Source organism: Hypomesus nipponensis, chromosome 14 (assembly GCF_054491055.1).
Source record: "Hypomesus nipponensis isolate SF chromosome 14, ASM5449105v1, whole genome shotgun sequence".
Classification (NCBI taxonomy): domain Eukaryota; kingdom Metazoa; phylum Chordata; class Actinopteri; order Osmeriformes; family Osmeridae; genus Hypomesus; species Hypomesus nipponensis.
The window spans coordinates 7,534,533-7,553,417 of NC_140374.1; the positions used below are offsets into that span (position 1 = coordinate 7,534,533).

Sequence of the window (18,885 nt, forward strand, 5' to 3'; positions counted from 1 at the left end):
GATGTGTTTATTGTTGCTAGGTTACGTATTAGTTCAATTGAAACCATAACTCCATTTGAACGTTTGAGTGCCGCAAAACAAAGGCAAAGAACCGTAACTGATGTTACGGCATTCTGCATTGGATTTCTAAAGCCAAAGCAGGCTTTTGGAATGTACGGTGAAGACAACAACCTTATTTTCTCTGAAAAACAGACGAGTTCATTTAAGATATTTGGCCACATGATAAAGCAGACCTTAACTGTTCCGAAAATGAAAAAAAATCATTTTCGACAAAATTGAAGTTACGGTCTTTTGCCTTTGCACGGCAGAACAAGGGAAGAAACTGTTTTTGTGGCGTGAGGTTTTGTTCCTGATGGACCGCAGCCTTCTGCCTGAGGGGGGTGATTGAAACAGGGAGTGTCCAGGGTGGGAGGAGTCGGCCACTATCTTCTTCGCTCGCTTCTGATTACAAGCCCGATTCCCTAACCACTAGCCACCTGACTCCCCATACGTGTACATAGCTCCCCATACCTACCACATATGTGTATTTGACAGGCTGTTTGCTCCCAGGTAACCCCTCTATCTGAGTGGGATCTCTTAAAAAAGCATTTGCTGTTTCACCAGTGCTTTTCCCCTGTCTATGACATACATGCTTACACTGAAGCCCAGTGTGGTAATGACAATTTGTTAGTACTGCAGGGCCCTACAGACAGCTCTGTGCTTCCCATGCACCCAGCACTTTCAGACTCCTGTTTTCCTTGAACCAACTCTAGAGGAGATTTGTTTGTAGAGCTACATTTGTTTATGCAACTGTCACACAACCAAATGTATGACTGTCTCTTTCTATCGCTTTCTCGCTTGCCTCCCTCAATCTTATTCTCTCGCTCTCTAGTGCTCTCTTTTTTTTATCTATCTCTAAATCTTAGGGGAGGTAGTTCTCCCTAAAACCTGAACAATCCTTTTCTTTTGTTCATATATCGTCTTTATAAAACAACATTTAAAAAAAATTATACGTCTCAAAAATGCTTTTAAGATTATTTTTTTTGAATTGGTTAATAATGTTCTCAAGTGTATGCACAATATTAAATATATTGATGCTGATTAAGACTCCTGTTGTGAAACTGTACGGGGTTAAATATTGGCCAAACCACCAAAACTAACAATTAACTAAATCCCTAAACTAATTAATATGGTTTAAAGGAATATGGAAAACTGAACAGTAACATGAATCAAATGATGTCAATTCCAATGGAATTACTTGACTCAATGGGTTAAATGGGAGGAAGAATGGTCAAAGTAAGGTTAAAGTGATTTTTTAAAATAACATTGCAAATGACTGAAATCAATTGGGTAAACATGTTACAAAATGAAGGACAAGTCTTATCTACGCTACCATGATTATTGTAAACCAGAGATAGAAAAGCAAGATGTGAGGAAGGAGAAGGAGTACAAGGACAAGCCCGAGGAGAAGGTCTCAGGAGATCAAGAATCCATAGAACAATTCTTCCCAATTCCTTTTATACACAAGAACAACCCATCAGACCAAATCTTGACCCACTCTTATCAACATGTTTGCAATTACGAAGCAATGCAACGGTAAGTTACACAATGGGGTGTGAGAGCGATCAAGTTAAGACCCTGTCGAGCAACTCCAGATTTTAGCATATGAGAGGTGGGGGCAGGTTGACACCAAGCCTTACAAAACTTCTGTTTGCCCACACAGATTAAGTGTTTAAGCCTACAGTGTATGTATACACTGTACATGCAATCAAAGAGTATAATGCCTACAGATATGTGAACAATAAAGTTAAGCAGAGAAACTGTTGTGTCTTTGATCCAGAGCAGGACTCCTGGTATTGGCTTCGTGAAGATCCATGCTCCATGGAACATCTTGTGTCGCGAGGCGGAATTCATGAAGCTAAAGATGCCCACAAAAAAAGTATGTTGAAAATAAGCTTATAACAAACCTCTAACCTGTTACTGCTGCTATGGTCCCGAAGGATCAAATGCGTAAGCTGGGACATGAGTACAGCTCAGAGTCTTTGACTACAGATCAAGAGGTGTCTGGTTTAAATTCCCCCTGAATGTCTCTTTGGGCAAATGGATCTGTTAAATGCATATGGTTGCCCTCAGTAGTATTTGGTTCTGCATATGGTATTTGATCATGTTGATAGTATTTGGTGCTGTATGCAGCTTCATGTCTTCCTTATCTCGATGTTGTTGTTGTTGTGTAGGTGTATGAGATAAAGCAAGGCAGCAGTGTGTTGGAGAGGATCAACACGTTGATCAGCAAGGCCTCTGAACCTCTACACCCCAATGTAGACGAGACCCAGACACACAACATCAAGCACCTGTCCTATACCTTCTCCAGGGAAAAGCAACACCTGTGAGTGGGCTTAATATGTATTTTTATAATCATTGTTATTATTTATGTTTGTAGTAGTAGTAGTAGTAGTAGGAGTAGTACGTGTATTATTTGTGTTTTTCATAATAATATTATATCATGGTCATATGGATGGATATCAGAACACAATATGCATATGTTTACATTTAGTTTCTGCTCTATTTCTTCTTTCCTGAAGCAGCATTAGATACACGTCCAACTGGTGGCATATGGTTTCCAACATATGGCATGTTCCTGATGACACACATTGAGGATAGAAGAAAGCCCTCATATTCTCTGATTAATTCATATGTATTTGAATGTCAACCAAAGTACTGGAAGGCTGGTAACTTCCCACCATCTGGAAATTGTTGTCTTATCAGTGAATAGTGAAGTATCAAGGAGTACTATCAAGTATTTATTGAAGAGGAAAACAGCACACATAATGGTACATACAATTTCCTGAAAAGAGGGACAGAGATGGGGGGGCGGGAGTCAGTGGTTTGTCAGATTTTGACCATGGTTGTGTAACTCCTCAAGGAAGGGGCAGCCCAAATTCCACACACGTTCTATCCCTGAAGTCCAAATCAAATAAACCCAACATCTCCATGTTATGTTTAATGTTCAAAACAAAGACTTATCGCCTCATCTAGCAAAATGGCAGTATTTATGGAAAGCAGAAGCTTTAACAGGGCTTTTTTCGTCCATGCCATCGTCACTGTGGTTGTTGTGCTATTATATTGAAAGATTGTCTGGAGAGGGTCATTTCAGTGGTCTATGCTATGACCAGATGCTACTCCATCCCTGGTGCAAAATAATCTCCTGCTCCATAGCTACTAATAACCCCCCCCCCCCTAATGTGTGTATCCCCACTCCTCTCTCCATGGGTGACCCCCCTAACACTTATGGGTGCCCCTCTCCCTCGAGTGACCCCTCCAGGACCAGGGCATCTGAGGCTGTTGATGGAGCTGGTATCCAGGGACTTGAGAGCCTCTCTAGATGTTTTTCAGTACCTCTCAATGGGATAAAAGCTCCTGCCACAGTGTTTATCATCTTCTGATCTAACGCTAGATTGTCTGTGTTCACCAACTCAAACTCTGCTTTCTTCTTCTTTCTTTCTTTCTTTCTTTTTTTCTGGTTTTTGTCTAAAGGTTTGATCTGTCTGACAGAGACTCCTTCTTTGACAGTAAAACAAGAAGTTCCATTGTAAGTACTGCACGTCTCTTTAAAGACCTCGCTTTACTCTAAATCTCCACAGTTGCAGACATTAAGTAACACACTGTTAACTTTGTCTATAGAACGTTTTATGAGTGTTTTCAATCCAAAGCCACAGTTACATTGGTTCATAGAAAATCTGATGTCCTATAGTAATGACTATTTAGATGTAAGTCTAGCCCTGTTGGCCATGTAGGTAATGTCCAGGGGCCGTATTCACAAAACATCTTAAGACAAAAAAGAGCTCCTATCTTGTCCATTTAGGAGAAATTCTTAAAAATAAAGTGTCAGTGCTAATTTTAGGACTCCTTATTTCCAACTCTAAGACTATTTCACAAAGCGTTTAAGCACAAAAACCAGCTCCTAAATCTGTGAAAAGTTAGGGGTGGTCAAGAAGACTCCTAAGTCACTAAGACCAAATCACAAGCAACCCTAAAATGCTGTTGCTGGCACTGGGAACCTAAACATTTTAGAAACATTTTGTGACATTGAGCGTTTTAAAAGGTATTGTCGGGTATTATGATTGTAGTAGAGTTATCAGGGATTCAGTCACTTATAGAAACAACAGAGTGACACCGAAGGTCAGGGTTGACAACTCTACACTACTTGCCCACAGGGAAAATGCAGCTATGCAGCACAGGCAAACTAAGGATATCTCAGCCATCCATTAGTAGAACACATAACCTAACATTGCATCAAACAATATGCCCTCTGCATACCCCACATTGACAATTCATATGGCTGCCTTTATGCATATTCGCTATTTGTTTGTAAGATGCAGATGTAAGAGAATGACAATTAGCTAAACATATACTTGTTTAATTAATGACGCAACCTACAACTGAATATCTTTATTTGAATATGGCAAAATCTTTATTTTCAAAACATTGCAAATTGCAACAAAATACCTTGTTATACAATATTTCTATGATGAAATCATATACAGAGATCCATCCCCTATTAGCAAATCATTGTGGGCATAGTAATGTTGACATCATCCATAGCAACAAGATCAACCCTGCCCTTTGTCTTAGTTTAAGACCTCTCCACATTATTTAGTAAAAGTCGGTCTCAGCAGCTTTGTGAATGTTTTTGGAGGAACTTTTACTGCTTTTTAGGAGATCTCTTAGTGGTTAGATTAAATGTTTTGTGAATATGGGCAGCCCTGATCTGCTCTGTTTAATCTGCTCTCCTCTCTTGTATATCTATCAGGTTTTTGAAGTATTAAAACGCACAAAATGCACCAAGGCCAAGTATAGTATGGGTAAGTCAAACCGTGAGTTTGTCTTCGTAATATCTTGTTGTATTGGTGTGTGTTTTTGTGTGTGTGCACTTGTCAATAGATAGGAATCTCTGTGGGACATGATAAGGACCCCCCCCCTTTAGACCGCCTGGGTCATAAACTGAGACATGACATGATTTGAGACATGTCAGGTATCACCCACGCCAGCAATGCCTGCCCTCCTTGAAAGACAGCATGTTTACATTACAGCGTTCAACAGTCTCTACGGGTCTCCACAGTGTAGTCTGTAGTATAACCATTCAAGTTAAACTTGAATATCCTTTGGGATTAATAGAATCAACTGTATTGCATTTCATTACAGCCCATAGATGCACCTCTCCAGTGTCATCTGTGGGAGGACCGTAGTGAGCAGCACAGACATAGCAGACCCCCCCCCCCCATTTGATCTGGTATAGCTCAGTGGTAGACCATTTTGCCCCCAACCCCCCTGCCCCGTCCCTCTGTGGATAAAGCATCTGCTGAATGAACATATGATGTGGTGTTTAACCCCTCTGTACCCGTGGTTCCTTCCTTCAGGCATCACCAGTCTGCTAGGCCGCGGAGTCTACACTGCAGCCTACCCTCTGCATGATGTGAGTACAACACAGCCTGACAACACTAACCTCACAAGAGATGCTCTTCTGATCCTTCATTTTCTGGTGATGAATCACTGGTGATGTTTTTTAGACAACTATCAACTCGGCAGGAATCTGCGCCTCATCCATTAATTGTATATAGCGGGACAAGTTATCCCTTACAAAAAAGAAGTATACTTCAAGTTTGTTTTGTAAGTATACTTAGTATAAAAAAGTATACTATTATCATGGTACTTAAAGTATACTAGCAATGTACTTATTTATATACTATTTTTGCACTAAGTAAACTGAATTAGCCCGCTTTTTAGTTTATTTTGTACACTTTAAAGTAAACTTATAGTGTATTTGAAGTTTACTTTTGAATACTTTACAGTAGCCTGTGTAGTGCACTTCTAGTTTATGTAGTGTACTTCCTAAAGTACTTCAAAGTATACCCTGGAAAACTCTTAACCCTTGTGCTGCCTTCTGGTCACATGACCAAAAGGTTCATAACGAACCATCGTTGTGTTTACCCAATTTTACCCAATACAAAGGCAAATACAAATAATTTTATTTTAACCTTCGCAATGTAGGGGGTCTGAGACAGCCCAACGGTTAAAAGAAAATGCTTCACTTTGTTTTTGTATGCGGTAAAATTGTCGCAAACGAAGGTGGGTCACAATGACTGATGGGTCAGAATGACCCGAGGAGAACACAAGGGTTAAGTAACCTGTGTAGTGCACTTCTAGTTTATGAAGTATACTTCATAAAGTACCTCAAAGTATACTTCGCAATACTTTCAAGTGTACTTTCAATTAATGTAAGTACTTCAATAAGAAAACTTAAAAATGTCAATTTACTGTGATTTACTATTATATTTAAATGTTTAGGGTCCCCTCAAACGCCGCTGATCTTGTGTCACTTGACGAGAATGGGGCCCCTTGCCAAGTGACACTGCAGATTTGTGTCTAAAATAAGCTATTTACAGCGAAGGCAATTAAGTTACAGGAATCTAGTTCTTCTTATCAAGTGTAACAGTCATTTAACTCATGGTTACAATAGTAAACCAGCACAACTATGACAATTACCACGCAACAAAACACTACATTCTAAGCAGACACATTTAAAAAACGAAATTGATGAAGTTACATTTGTATTTCGAACAAACGGCAAACTTCTATCAGTCAGTTTGACAGTATAACCTTCAAATGCATAATATGCAACCCTTCTGTTGACTTCTTTCTCAGGTAGCTTTTTCGTTTTTTCCATTAATACTCCAATTTATAATTATTAGTATAAGAGTATAGGGCTTCAAAATGTTTTGGCAGTAATTAAGGTTACAGCTTCAAAAAGGATTCCATGTGCAATGCATTATAGATTTTCCTGTACATGAATAATTAGAATATACAAGATGGATCTAAGAAATTTTACCTGTAACATACTTTAAAAGTATTTTGACAGTTTTTGCTGTATAATAATAGAAAACGTACATTCTACTCCAGAAGAAATGTATACCATTTTCTGTTTCTAAGCATACTTCTTAAAAGTATATCAAAAGATAACTATTTTCAAAGGATACTTAACAGTATATCAAAAGTGAACTATTTCCTAAGTATACTTCTTAAAATTAAATGCATTCTTAAAAGTATATCAAAAGTGAACTAAAAGTGTACTATCCATATTTAGGGTTCCTCCGTCAGAAGGAAACCTATTGTTTTCGTTAGTTTTATTAGGATTCTGGGTGTCTATGGCAGCCCCCATAAGCGCATGGTCGAAAGTTGTGAAATTTGGCACACTCATTAGGGACAGTCCCCTGGTCCAATTCACAAAGTTTCATGTCCCATACTCGGTCACTCTAGCGCCACCAACGGGTCAAAGTTGGACTTGTGTTTACACACGCAACTTTTGAACCGTATGACCCATTTTCAAAAATGAGATACCGCTGGATTCCCTGGATCAAGCCGAGTTCAATGCACACCATGGCGTCAATTTCCGGTTATATAAAGTTTCCGCTATTTCCGGTTTTATCAAAAACCTTTGAAAGCCTACTCTTCCTACAATTCTTGCCAAATCTTCTTAAAAATTACCAGAGATAATCTTCAGACTAAGCCGCACAAAAGTTATGGTAGAGCATTTTGATCCCCACAACCGTTTGTCCGTGACAGCCAATCAAAGTCATCAGGAAAGCCACCAAACAGGAAATGAAGTAGTATCTCAGCAGTTCTTTGAGACAGTGACACCAAATTTGGTATGCCTACTCGGAACCTTATTCTGAGTATGTCCTCCAAATATTGTGTCATGTGACTAAAAGGGGGCGTGGCCGGAAGCATAAACGTGTTTTGGCTATTAACTATTTAAGTGTTTACCTTAATAAAGTAATTTCTTTGTCTGTTGATGTCTTGTGAGTTATCAAGCTTGACCATCGATAATATTTCATAACAACCGAATTGACGTGGCCGCCATTTTGGATTTCATGGAAAAGTGTAAAAACCTTTTACACGCCCCAAATTTTGTCCAATGTTTACAAAATTTTGAACCGATGATCTTCAGACCAAGCTTAAAAAGGGTTTCGGAAGGATTTTCCATTTTCAAAACCGTTTGGTCGGTAGAGCTGATCAAAGGCGGCAGCGAAGCAGCAAAAGACACGTGAGAGCATAACTCAGCAACCATTTGTGCGATTGTCACCAAACTTGGGTTCCATTGTTCCCACGAGGGGCAGAGGAGGCCTATGGTGTTATACCAGAAAAAAAACAGTTTGAACACTCAGTACTTTGGAACGCAAACAGATATTTCAACCAAACTTGGTGTGTTGCAATGAGTGCAACAGGTTATTGTGACTTAATTGTTGCGCAAGTGCTATGGAGGCCATGTCCTGCTCTGGACTGCTTGGCCCCTCCATTGCTGCTTGCAGCTATATTTAGGGGCCAAGCAGCGAAGCTGGGAGGCACCTATTGTTATTGTTAGTATTATTATTATTATTAGGGGCCAAGCAGCGAAGCTGCGAGGCACCTATTGTTATTATTATTATTATTCTTAGGACTGGGTGTCTATGGCAGCCCCCATAAGCGCATGGTCGAAAGTTTTGAAATTTGGCACACTCATTGGGGACAGTCCCCTGGTCCAATTCACAAAGTTTCATGTCCCATACTCGGGCAGTCTAGCGCCACCAACGGGTCAAAGTTGGACTTGTGTTTATACACGCAAATTTGTTTGCCTTTATTGAGTGATTCCTTTGTCTTATGATATCTTGGGACATCCCGTGTGTGACTCTTAATAATTTGTGATAATAGCTGAATTGATGTGGCCGCCATTTTGAATTCATTGAAAACGTTTTTTCTCTACTCCTCCTACACATGTTGTCCAATCTTCACCAAATTTAGCAGAGATTATCTTCAGACCAAGCCTAACAAAAGCTAACACATGGTTTTCTGATTTTCAAAACCGTTTTTCCGGTACAGGCAATCAAAATGTGCCGTTAAGCCAGCAAACAGGAAGTTGGGTTGTATCTCAGCAAATCTTTGAAGGATTCACACCAAACTTGCTGCGTGTACTCGTTCTCTCTTCTGAGGATGTCTAAAATGTTTTCTGGGTTATTTGACTGCTTGGCCACCTCATTGCTGCTTGCAGCTATATTTGGAATTGGTCAGATTTGGTATCTCCTTGGTAAGCCTGCAGCATTGATTTTTCTATACAGTTACAATTAGTCAAGAATAAACATTTTTCAATGGTTCGCAGTGTTTGGAGGAATCCGCCATTACTGCTTGCAGTTATATTTATTATTATTATTATTAGGGTTCCTCCGGTAGGAGGGAACCTATTGTTATTCTTGGTTTTCTTATTATTATAAGGGTTCCTCCGGTAGGAGGGAACCTATTGTTATTCTTGGTATTCTTATTAGGGTTCCTCCGGTAGGAAAGAAACCTATTGTTATTGTTGGTATTCTTATTAGGGTTCCTCCAGTAGAAGGGAACCTATTGTTATTGTTGGTATTCTTATTCTTATTATTTTTCTTCTCCTTGCGCCCCAATATCTCAAAAAGTCCCCGGTTATACATTTTCTAATTTGGCACATTAATACTACATCCAAGTGGGTACCCCCACACCAAATATGGGCCACATCGGACCATAGGGGGCGCCACAGGCCACGCCGAAAAGTCAAATTTTCAAAGTGATGGCATTTCCACCCCATTGCTCCACTTCTTCTGAAACTTGATGTGCATGCCTCATTTTTCATGAGGAACAAAAAAGCCTCAAGTTCCGCCATGATGGATTTTCTTGTACAGTGATAATTTTGGATACCATTTAAAATTCCTCTTCTCTTGAACCAAAGGTCTAATTGACTTGAAATTTTGAAGTGATATGTATCATTGACGTATTTAAAAACATTATTTAAGGCAATTGAATCAAGTACAAAATGGCTGAAAGGGGTGTATTTATGTAAATGTCCACATTGCCTCAATATGTTTGTGTCACTAAATCAAATTTATTTTTGAAGGGTGGTTCAAACCTAATAGGCTTTAAGGTGATATGCCTCTGAAGTACCATGCAAAAATGTACCTTGATGTGTCAAAATATGACTGAATTACAGCTGATTGAACTTGGACCAAATCTGACAATGCTTGCCATTGGAGAAACAGCTTTTTTTATTATCCAGTTATTGAACTTTGTGTAATCCATGCCTGGGAATGGCTCCATTGGCTGAGATGTTGTGCTGTTAGCAAAGGGTTCTAGGTTCAAAACCAGTCAGAGGCAGTTTTTTATTAAATTCTGACAAAACGGTTTCTAGTCTTCCGATCAATCCTCCTGTTGTAAAACATAGCAATGTGTGTTTATTTGAGCCCATCACAACACTCCAATCATTTGTTTAGTGAGACTGTGTAAACCACTGCAAAACAAGCCAGGTTCACCACAGTAGCTATCTATTTGTAGTCTACGCATGGTAGAGATAATGTTAATGGTTATCGCTAATGAAGTAAATTGATTGTTCAGGTGGATCCCTTTTCTGTTGCACAAAGTAAGTTATTCTTTATAGCAGTAACCCAGTCATCCCGTTGTCCCATTTTCATAGGAAATGTACAAGCAGTTTGAACTTTGGCTGAATCTAACAACGCTTTCCACAGGAGAAACAACTTACTTTTTAATATAGTTACTGAACATGACACTATTCAACACTGAGAATAGCTCAATGGGCTGGGATGGTGACCTGTAAAGTATAAGGTAGTAGGTTGGAATCCAGCCATTATTTTTTGGCCTGTCATCATTTTGATTATCTGTTTAGTTAAACAGGATGACATCAATCTGAAATACTATGCACAATTTCATGCAATTTTACCTTGAAATGTCAACTGTTCTTAACCTTTGTCCCAAAGCTGACCAAAAACTAATACTCATATCACGCAGTTAGAGCACAGCTAGATAATCAGCGTCAGCACCCTTGGGTACCCAGCATGCAGTGCGACATGTCAAAAAAACACAAAGACTTGTGGAAAATAGTTTGGTTACAAAAGCCGTGCCAGGGATTTCTGTTGTTGTGTTTGTTCAGTTAGATGTTTGTAATGTTATTGTTGGTTAGTTAACATAATCTTGTTGGTCACCCTGATTGTGCATGTTGTGTAGTTTGATCTGACCAGAGTCGGCTGCTATCCTGTCAAAGGCTATTCTCGCAAGGAATTGAATATGAGCTCTGCCCTTGTTCAGTTGCCCACATGACTATTGTTAGTTGTGCATTGCCTGAGAGTCTGGAAAGAGATCAACTCAAGGAGAGTTCTAATATCCTATGGAAAGTTAATTATCAGCCCTTAGTAATCATAAAATCTCAGCAGTTGGTGTTCAGCAGAGAGGCTAGAGATACTGACTTGTAACCTTATGCTCATGAGTTCAAATCCTTGTCAGCCTATTGTTGTTGGCCAAACATGAAGTCGTTTTGCTCTCTTGTTGTCCAAGTCTCGATCTTCTACAGTGTACATGTTTAAAATATTTTGCCATTTTGCAGAGGAACCCGCATCGCTGCTTGCAACTATATTTTAATATACTTATAGTATACTTCAATAAACTTCTTTTTTGTAAGGGATCCCTTACTTCTCAGTGTGATAAAATGGTTGAAATGCGTGAGTCTTACGGCAAATGCGTGAGACTTGAGAACCCTGTGTTAAGTAAGCCTGTTACATGAGGCATTGTAATGTATTTGAGGTGCATTCAATTTAACTAATTGTTGGCACTGATTGGATCCCTCCTTACGGTGGGTTGAACAAATCAAGAGTACAACAAAGAGTACCAGAGAACAGTACTCGACCTTGGTGTGATAATTATAGTCTTGCCATTGCATTTCCTGATTAAGGGAGTTTGATCACGTGAATGCCAGTTCAGTTCCTCCTCCCATGTGAGGCTAATGTCCCATCTGGTGCTGAATCAGCAAAACGTTTTGCGCTGGGTTAACTTGACTAAGTGGTCTTGTCTGCCATGAATGTGACCCTCATGACTGTAAAGCCTTCATAAAACCTCTGATGTAATCCAGTTTGCCACAGGCTGAAGTTGAAGAAGCCCCTGATGGAAACAAACCACAGGGCATGCCAGCATGCAAGCCTGCATAACTCTGTTTCATGTGTTTTGCAGGGAGATATAGAAGGGGATGCAGAGCCCAATGACAGAAAGGTGAGTGAGATCTATTGTCCTACTCATCACTCCATAACTACACAGAGACTCATGACCACATCTCTGTGGTTGTGTTCTAGGGAAAGCTCACGTAAATAACCAATGTTCTTGACTTGACCATTCCCTTCAATACATTCAGAAGTTGATTTATCATGATGGCTTTTCAAGTCCGCATTCCCGTTTTTGAGAAACTTCAAGCAACACTTGTTTGCATTGTTAGCATTGCTAATGGAAACAGATGGGTCCAGTTAGCAAGTGATTGCTGCTATTCATCTTCGACATAGTGAGCTAGTATTGCAGCATTCGCCCACAGCCTGGTATAGGGATAAGTATGGATAGGATTTGGGTTAGGGACAGGGATAGAGATTGAGGTAGAGATAGAGAAAGAGCTTGGGCTGAGGCTTGGGTAGTGGCTGATTCTTTGTTTATAAATGTGTGTGGGTGCATGTTCATGAATGTGTACACAAATGTGTGTATTAGTGTTCTTCAAAACTCTGTGTTACTGCTTACCTATTGTATTTTGTATTGTATTTATGTATTTAAAGACAGGACAGCGCACAAAAAAACATTAATCTTGTACAAGAGAATAGGCATTGTGCCAAGTTCTAGCATATTGCTATTTTCCACCTGTAGTCCTCGGGCAGGTTGATGGAATGGTATATAGACAAATTATTATAGGAAATAATAAATTAAAATTAGAAAATAAAATAAATTATATCAGAATGAATTATAAAAAAATAACAGAACAAGGCCAATAATGACAAAGAGATATAAATGTATGTATAAAATAGATAAATAGAAACATGGAAGCAGATTAAAAAAGACAGGTCAAGCTGCCCCCCAAAACACACACAAACACAACACAAATTCAACAATTCATAAATGTGTACACTCTTGTATTGACAGTAGCCAATACTTTGCAAGATGTGAGAAGGCATGGGGAGTTCTACATTATAATGTCTGTCGGAGTATTCCATTGAGTCATGGCAGTGCAAGAAAATGATGACTTCCCAAATGCAGTTTTGTGTCAGGGTATACTACATTCACTCCTTGTAACAGATCCTGTTGTTCTTGATGACTTCTTAGAGCAGAGTACAACATATTTTTTCAAGGGGGGAGATGCAGCATTGTGAAATTTTTTTGCAGACATTTGAGTACTTTATTAGATTCTCAAAGTTTAAAATGTCATATATATTGAGTATATGACAATGATGGGAGTGCTGTGGCTTTTTATCATGGATTTTGAGTTGTGAGATCTCAGTATGAGTCGTGGATCTCAGTGAACTTTTTACACCAAGGATAGTATAAGAGACAACATCAAAACAAAGCACCATGGCAATGTACCTATTAGCATAAACACTTGTATCAACATCATTGTGTTAATGTTATGCTGAGGAGCCATCTGTAGCAGGGGGGGCTGCCCTATCATTGAAGGCCAGAATAATGATCCGAAATTGAGGAATTGTCTGGGAAGTGGATGTCAGACCCCCATTTTATCCCCGGCCCCTCTGGTAACAATTACAATAAGCCCAGCTTGGCAGGAGAGACAGAGAAGAGGGGTGCAGATGTGTGTGTGTGTGATTATCTGTGTCTTCATTGTGATAACAACCTTGTGTTTCTGTCAAGAGAACAAATGTAGCCATGTTTTAGATATGCTCTCTCTGAGCCTCAAGTTACTATGGTAAAAGGATGATAGGATGGCCTCCCTTGTGGTAACATGGTAGGATGATTACTATGGTGGACGAATGGTCACTATGGAGGTAGAATGGTTTAAATTTACAATTACATTTATTCATTTAGCAGACACTTTTATCCAAAGCGACTTACAAGAAAGAGAGTGGTTACTAGGGTAGTAAGGTGGTTACTATGCTAATAACTTAGGTAGGCAGGTCACTATGGTTGGTCATTCAGTCACTATCTCTTCCATTCATTAATTAGTTCATATACTCATCAACCCATCCATCATCATTCAACTATCCATTTTTATACACATCTATTTGTTGACCCATACATCTTCTCATTCATCCATCCATGTATGTGTGTGTGTCAGAGGGCAGGGCAACAGGGAATGAACATGAAGGCACACCAGAGGAACTAGAATCATGCAGGCATGTGTCTTCTGTCAGTTTTGAAACAGTGATGAGTGGAAGACACACATGGACAAGGACCAGACACACGCACACAGGTGCAGATCAGACCTAAATGAGAGGGAGACGGTGTTTGAGTGTTTGAGATAGACTGACGGCAAATTGATAGAAAGTCTAAAAATGAGACATACTGTAGACGCGGAGAGAGAAATAAAGGGAGGGGGGGAGAGTAATAGAGAAGGGGAGTCTGAGAGATAAATAGATATATAAATAGGCTCTGAGAGAGTCACACAGAGAGAGACAGATAAGGAGACACATCAAGAAAGACAAAGAGGCAGAGAGAGATCTGGGCTGTGGACTTAGTTGACCTTTTGACTCCAGAGGGGGAGAGATAAGAGATAGGACCAAGACCAGGATGACCGTCTGCTGGCTGAACCTCTGCAGAAAGTTCAGTTAAACGATGTCTGCAGGTATCTCTCTCAGGCGATAACTATCATGGTGCCTGGGTTACATGAGGTTCCCTCCAGTGAAGACACAGTGTATATGAAACAAATAGGATTAAATTGTATCAGCATAGAATAGGTTGAGTAATACTCTTGTTTTGGATGTCCAGAAATGAGTTTTTGAAGCCACAGGATTCTAGAGGAATACATTAGCGAGACTGATAGACTGACACTAGGCACGTGTGTGTGTGTGTGTCTGTGTCTGTGTGTGTACACAGTATATAAATACTTACATGTATGTGTATGCAGTATGGAAAGCTGTGTGTGTATTTGGACCCAGTGGTGGACAGTGTTACAGGAATGTGTGTGTGGATCATCTTACAATAAGCCGATGTGTGTGTCTTGGCTTAAAGAAATTGTTGCAGGTCATAGAGGTTGTGACTTGTACCATGTATGTTCCACTACCCACATATTGTACATGTCACTGGCTACATTTAATTTGCCCAGTCTAGAGTTACAAGCTTTTGCAAAGCCTGGTAGTGACACAAGTTTAGTGGCATATGTTCAAGTATACATTTATGGTTTGATATGGGACCAGTGTGAGACCCCTCCACCCGCTCCCACACAGACACACTACACACACACATACTCACACACACACCACACACACACACATAGACAAACATAGAAGACGGGTGCTAGACTATGTGACAGAAGGGGAGGACAGTGACATTGACATACATTCAGAGTTGGATTGAAAACACAGCTGTCTCCCTCATACTGTACACTATGTTCTCACCCCCTCCCTCCCTAACCATCTCTTTACAGCCTCCCACCTTGTCGTTCTCTTTCACCTAGCAGTTCCCTCCCTCCCTCCCTCCCTCCCTCCCTCCCTCCCTCCCTCCCTCCCTCCCTCCCTCCCTCCCTCCCTCCCTCCCTCCCTCCCTCCCTCCCTCCCTCCCTCCCTCCCTCCCTCCCTCCCTCCCTCTGTCTCTCTGTCTCTCTGTCTCTCTCATCCCTATGGCTGAGTACTGCTCCCTGTCATATCCACAATTGCATACCTGGCATCTGTTGTTTTTTTAGGGTAAGGGGGGGGGGGGGGGAGTCAGGGGATGGAGAGCAGTAGGGGGTAACCTGGCTTCAAAAAATTGCACCCTGGCAACCTTTATTTGCCCTTCATGACTCATCCACACACACACACACGCACATATCCACACACACCTGGTAATGCACACTTAAAGCTTGGAAGGTCAACCATCAGCTCTCAGTGTCTCACAGTGACCATGTTTACCTCATGTGGACCTGAGGTAGATACTGATTAGTTAGCTTGGGTCAGAGAGGTCCAATTATCAGCAGTTGATATCTACCTGCTGAGCTGGGCTCTATACATGCTGTCACTTACACATTTTTGAACTTCTGTATTTTTCTTGTTTTCCTATGTCTGTCTCAGCTCTTGTATGAGGAGTGGGCCAGTTACAGTGTCTTTTACAAGTACCAGCCCATCGGCCTGGTCAGGTAGGACTTCAAGTGAAATGTGAATCAAACCAATAAAAATGTCATATTAATACACACCGTGAATACTATTGTCTGATTGTCAGCTGCCGGTCATAAGTAACATAGTGTAGACCGACAGTCATGTCCTTTGTAAAGTAGCATTAGTGGTATGGTGGCATTAGTAGTCTGATATTATAAGTTCTGTAGTCTAATAGTAGAAGTAGTCTGTTAGTATTACAGTAGTCTAGTAGTATTAGTAGTCTGGCAGTATTAGTAGTGTGGTAGTAGAAATACTATAGTCTGGTAATAGAAGTAGTCTGTTAGTATTACAGTAGTCTAGTATTATAAGTAGTCAGATGGGGTCAGATGGCTGAGCGGTTAGGGAATTGGGCTATTAATCAGAAGGTTGCCGGTTCGAATCCTGGCCATGCGAATGGACGTTGTGTCCTTGGGCAAGGCACTTCACCCTACTTGCCTCGGGGGGAATGTCTGTGTACTTTAAGTCGCTCTGGATAGTCCGGTTGTAGAAGTTATGTGGTCTGTAAGCAGTAGTCTGGTAGTATAAGTAACTGTAGTCTGGTAGTACAATTAGTCGGTACAATTAGTTTATACCTCTGTTCTCCTTCACTGTGACTAAGAGCTGATGTCCTGATAGCCTTTCTCCTGTCCCTTCCTAGGAAGTATTTTGGGGAGAAGATTGGCCTGTACTTTGCCTGGCTGGGCCTCTACACCCAGATGCTGATTCCCGCCTCTGTGGTTGGTGTCATTGTCTTCTTGTACGGCTGTGCCACCGTCGACGACAACATTCCCAGGTCAGAGATTAACATACTGCTCCTGTAATTGGATGTCTTATGTTTGGGACTTGTTGTGTAGTATGTTGGTTACAAGGAAGTGTTAAAGATCCCATGACATGCTGTTTTTGGATGCTTTTATATAGGCCTTCGTGGTCCCCTTACACTGTATCTGAAGTCTTTTTCCAGAAATTCAGCCTTGGTGCAGAATTACAGCCACTACGAGCAGTCTCACAATGAGCTTTCCTCTGGACGTGCCATTTCTGTGTCTGTAGCTTTAAATGTTATAAGAGAAGAAAGAGGCGGGGCTAACTGCCATGCTTCGGTCCTTTGCAAGCCATGATGTCTCTCAAGGAAAAAAACAATATCACGCTCGCACGGTCATAGCTCATTTTGTCATTGGTGGGCCAAATTCTCTGTGCGGGCAAAGCAGAGAAAGGGGAGGCAACCTTCCCTATTATGATGTCATAATAGGAACATTTTCAAAACCGAGTGTTTGAGCTTTCATTTTCTCAAAGGGGGAGAAGAATACCCAGGGCTTGGTTTACACGTATCGACATTTCTAGCCACTGGGGGACCAAAGGCAGGCTAGGAGAACTCATATTAATGTTAAATAACCTCCTAAAATGTGAAAATGTCATGTTATGGGACCTTTAAATGTCCACCTGTGGATACATGGGTAGCTCACCATGCATTTACCAAACTGTTCCCTAACTCAGTTTCACCCTGTGACTGTCATTAGGACTCCTAGTTGCATATCAACTGATCTGCATTAAAGTATTTATCTAAACCTGAATATACTGATGAAGACACTACAAGTAACATTTAGTTACATGAGTCCCCTAGGAAAACTAAAAAGGCATAAACATACAAACAAGTAAAATATATGAACATTACCATTATTATGACATTGAGAGAAATACTTAGAATAAACCATTGTTTTATATCTTATAACATTGATATCCATCACTAAAAGGCTTTTAACCCAGCCAGGTTCCTCAGCCAGTTTTAAGACTGCTCTAAGACTGCATCCTAGCCTTCTCTGTCCAAGCCTCTTCTATCCTAGCCTCCTTGGTCCTAGCCTCCTCTCTCCTAGCCTCTTTTCTCCAAGCCTACTCTGTCTTCACCTGCTCCATCTTGGCTTCCTCTATCTTAACCTCCTCGGTCCTCTATCCTGGCTCCCAGGCTCACAACTAACCTCTTAAATCATCCCACTCTTCCTGAAGACATAAATAATGTAGTTTTAATAAAGTATTGATGTGGTAGAGGTGGCTCTCCCTCCTCCTCTCCCCTTATCCTCCTCTTCTTCCTCCTACTCCTCTCTCTCCTTCCCTCTTCTTCCCTCTCCTTCCCTTCTCCTCCTCCTTCCTCTCCTTCTCCCCAATCTCCCATTTTCACCCCCCCTCCCCCGCCTCTTGTCCCCCACGGGCAGTTGCTGCCAAGCTCAGAGCAGGATGTGCGCTTCACTGCAGACGGAGACGATCTGATTTGTGATGTTCAACATCTGGCGAAGCAGCGAGAAGCAGCTTCCCCCTGGTTCTCATCTCCGCCAGGATATTTAGACGTGGTGGTTTGGCTTAAGGTGGCGGGACAGGCCGCTGGTGTGGATCCACATAGCACCTAGTAGATCAAACTGACGCAAGACCTGACTTCTACCACCCGCTCACTCCAACAACAAAAAAACACTTTTGGGACCCCAATGCAGAAACCAGAGACAATGTGTTTTTATTCAAAGCAGATATTGTAACTGTTGTAGCGTGGTTTGCACAGTTAAGCTGAGCAATACTTAGTTTATAATAAAGTATAGTAGTTCTTGGGGCACCACCTCTGACTCGTGGAAGGGACAGAGGAAACCTTGTTTAATAATATTGAATAATAACACTCGTAATAATTAGTCTAATCTTAAGTAGGGAATTCTATGAAAGTAGAGCAGATCATATAACGTGAGAGATAAGCGAGTATTATACACAATGATTTATTTAAGAG

The 18,885-nt window shown here is 40.7% G+C and overlaps 1 protein-coding gene across 5 annotated transcripts in view; it reads left to right on the top strand.

Moving 5' to 3' along the window:
- ano1b (anoctamin 1, calcium activated chloride channel b) overlaps positions 1-18,885 on the top strand; it is a 110,425-nt gene that overhangs the window by 26,159 nt on the left and 65,381 nt on the right. For 3 of the 5 annotated variants that reach the window (XM_084671491.1, XM_084671490.1, XM_084671489.1), the window contains exons 3-10: positions 1,820-1,918; positions 2,214-2,365; positions 3,514-3,568; positions 4,790-4,841; positions 5,397-5,452; positions 12,046-12,084; positions 16,065-16,129; positions 16,786-16,920. In XM_084671491.1, coding sequence (XP_084527617.1) covers positions 1,820-1,918; positions 2,214-2,365; positions 3,514-3,568; positions 4,790-4,841; positions 5,397-5,452; positions 12,046-12,084; positions 16,065-16,129; positions 16,786-16,920 — 653 coding nt within the window. Of the gene's footprint in view, positions 1-1,330; positions 1,576-1,819; positions 1,919-2,213; positions 2,366-3,513; positions 3,569-4,789; positions 4,842-5,396; positions 5,453-12,045; positions 12,085-16,064; positions 16,130-16,785; positions 16,921-18,885 lie in introns of those variants that run through there. The other 2 variants (XM_084671492.1, XM_084671493.1) reach the window with 2 other exon arrangements.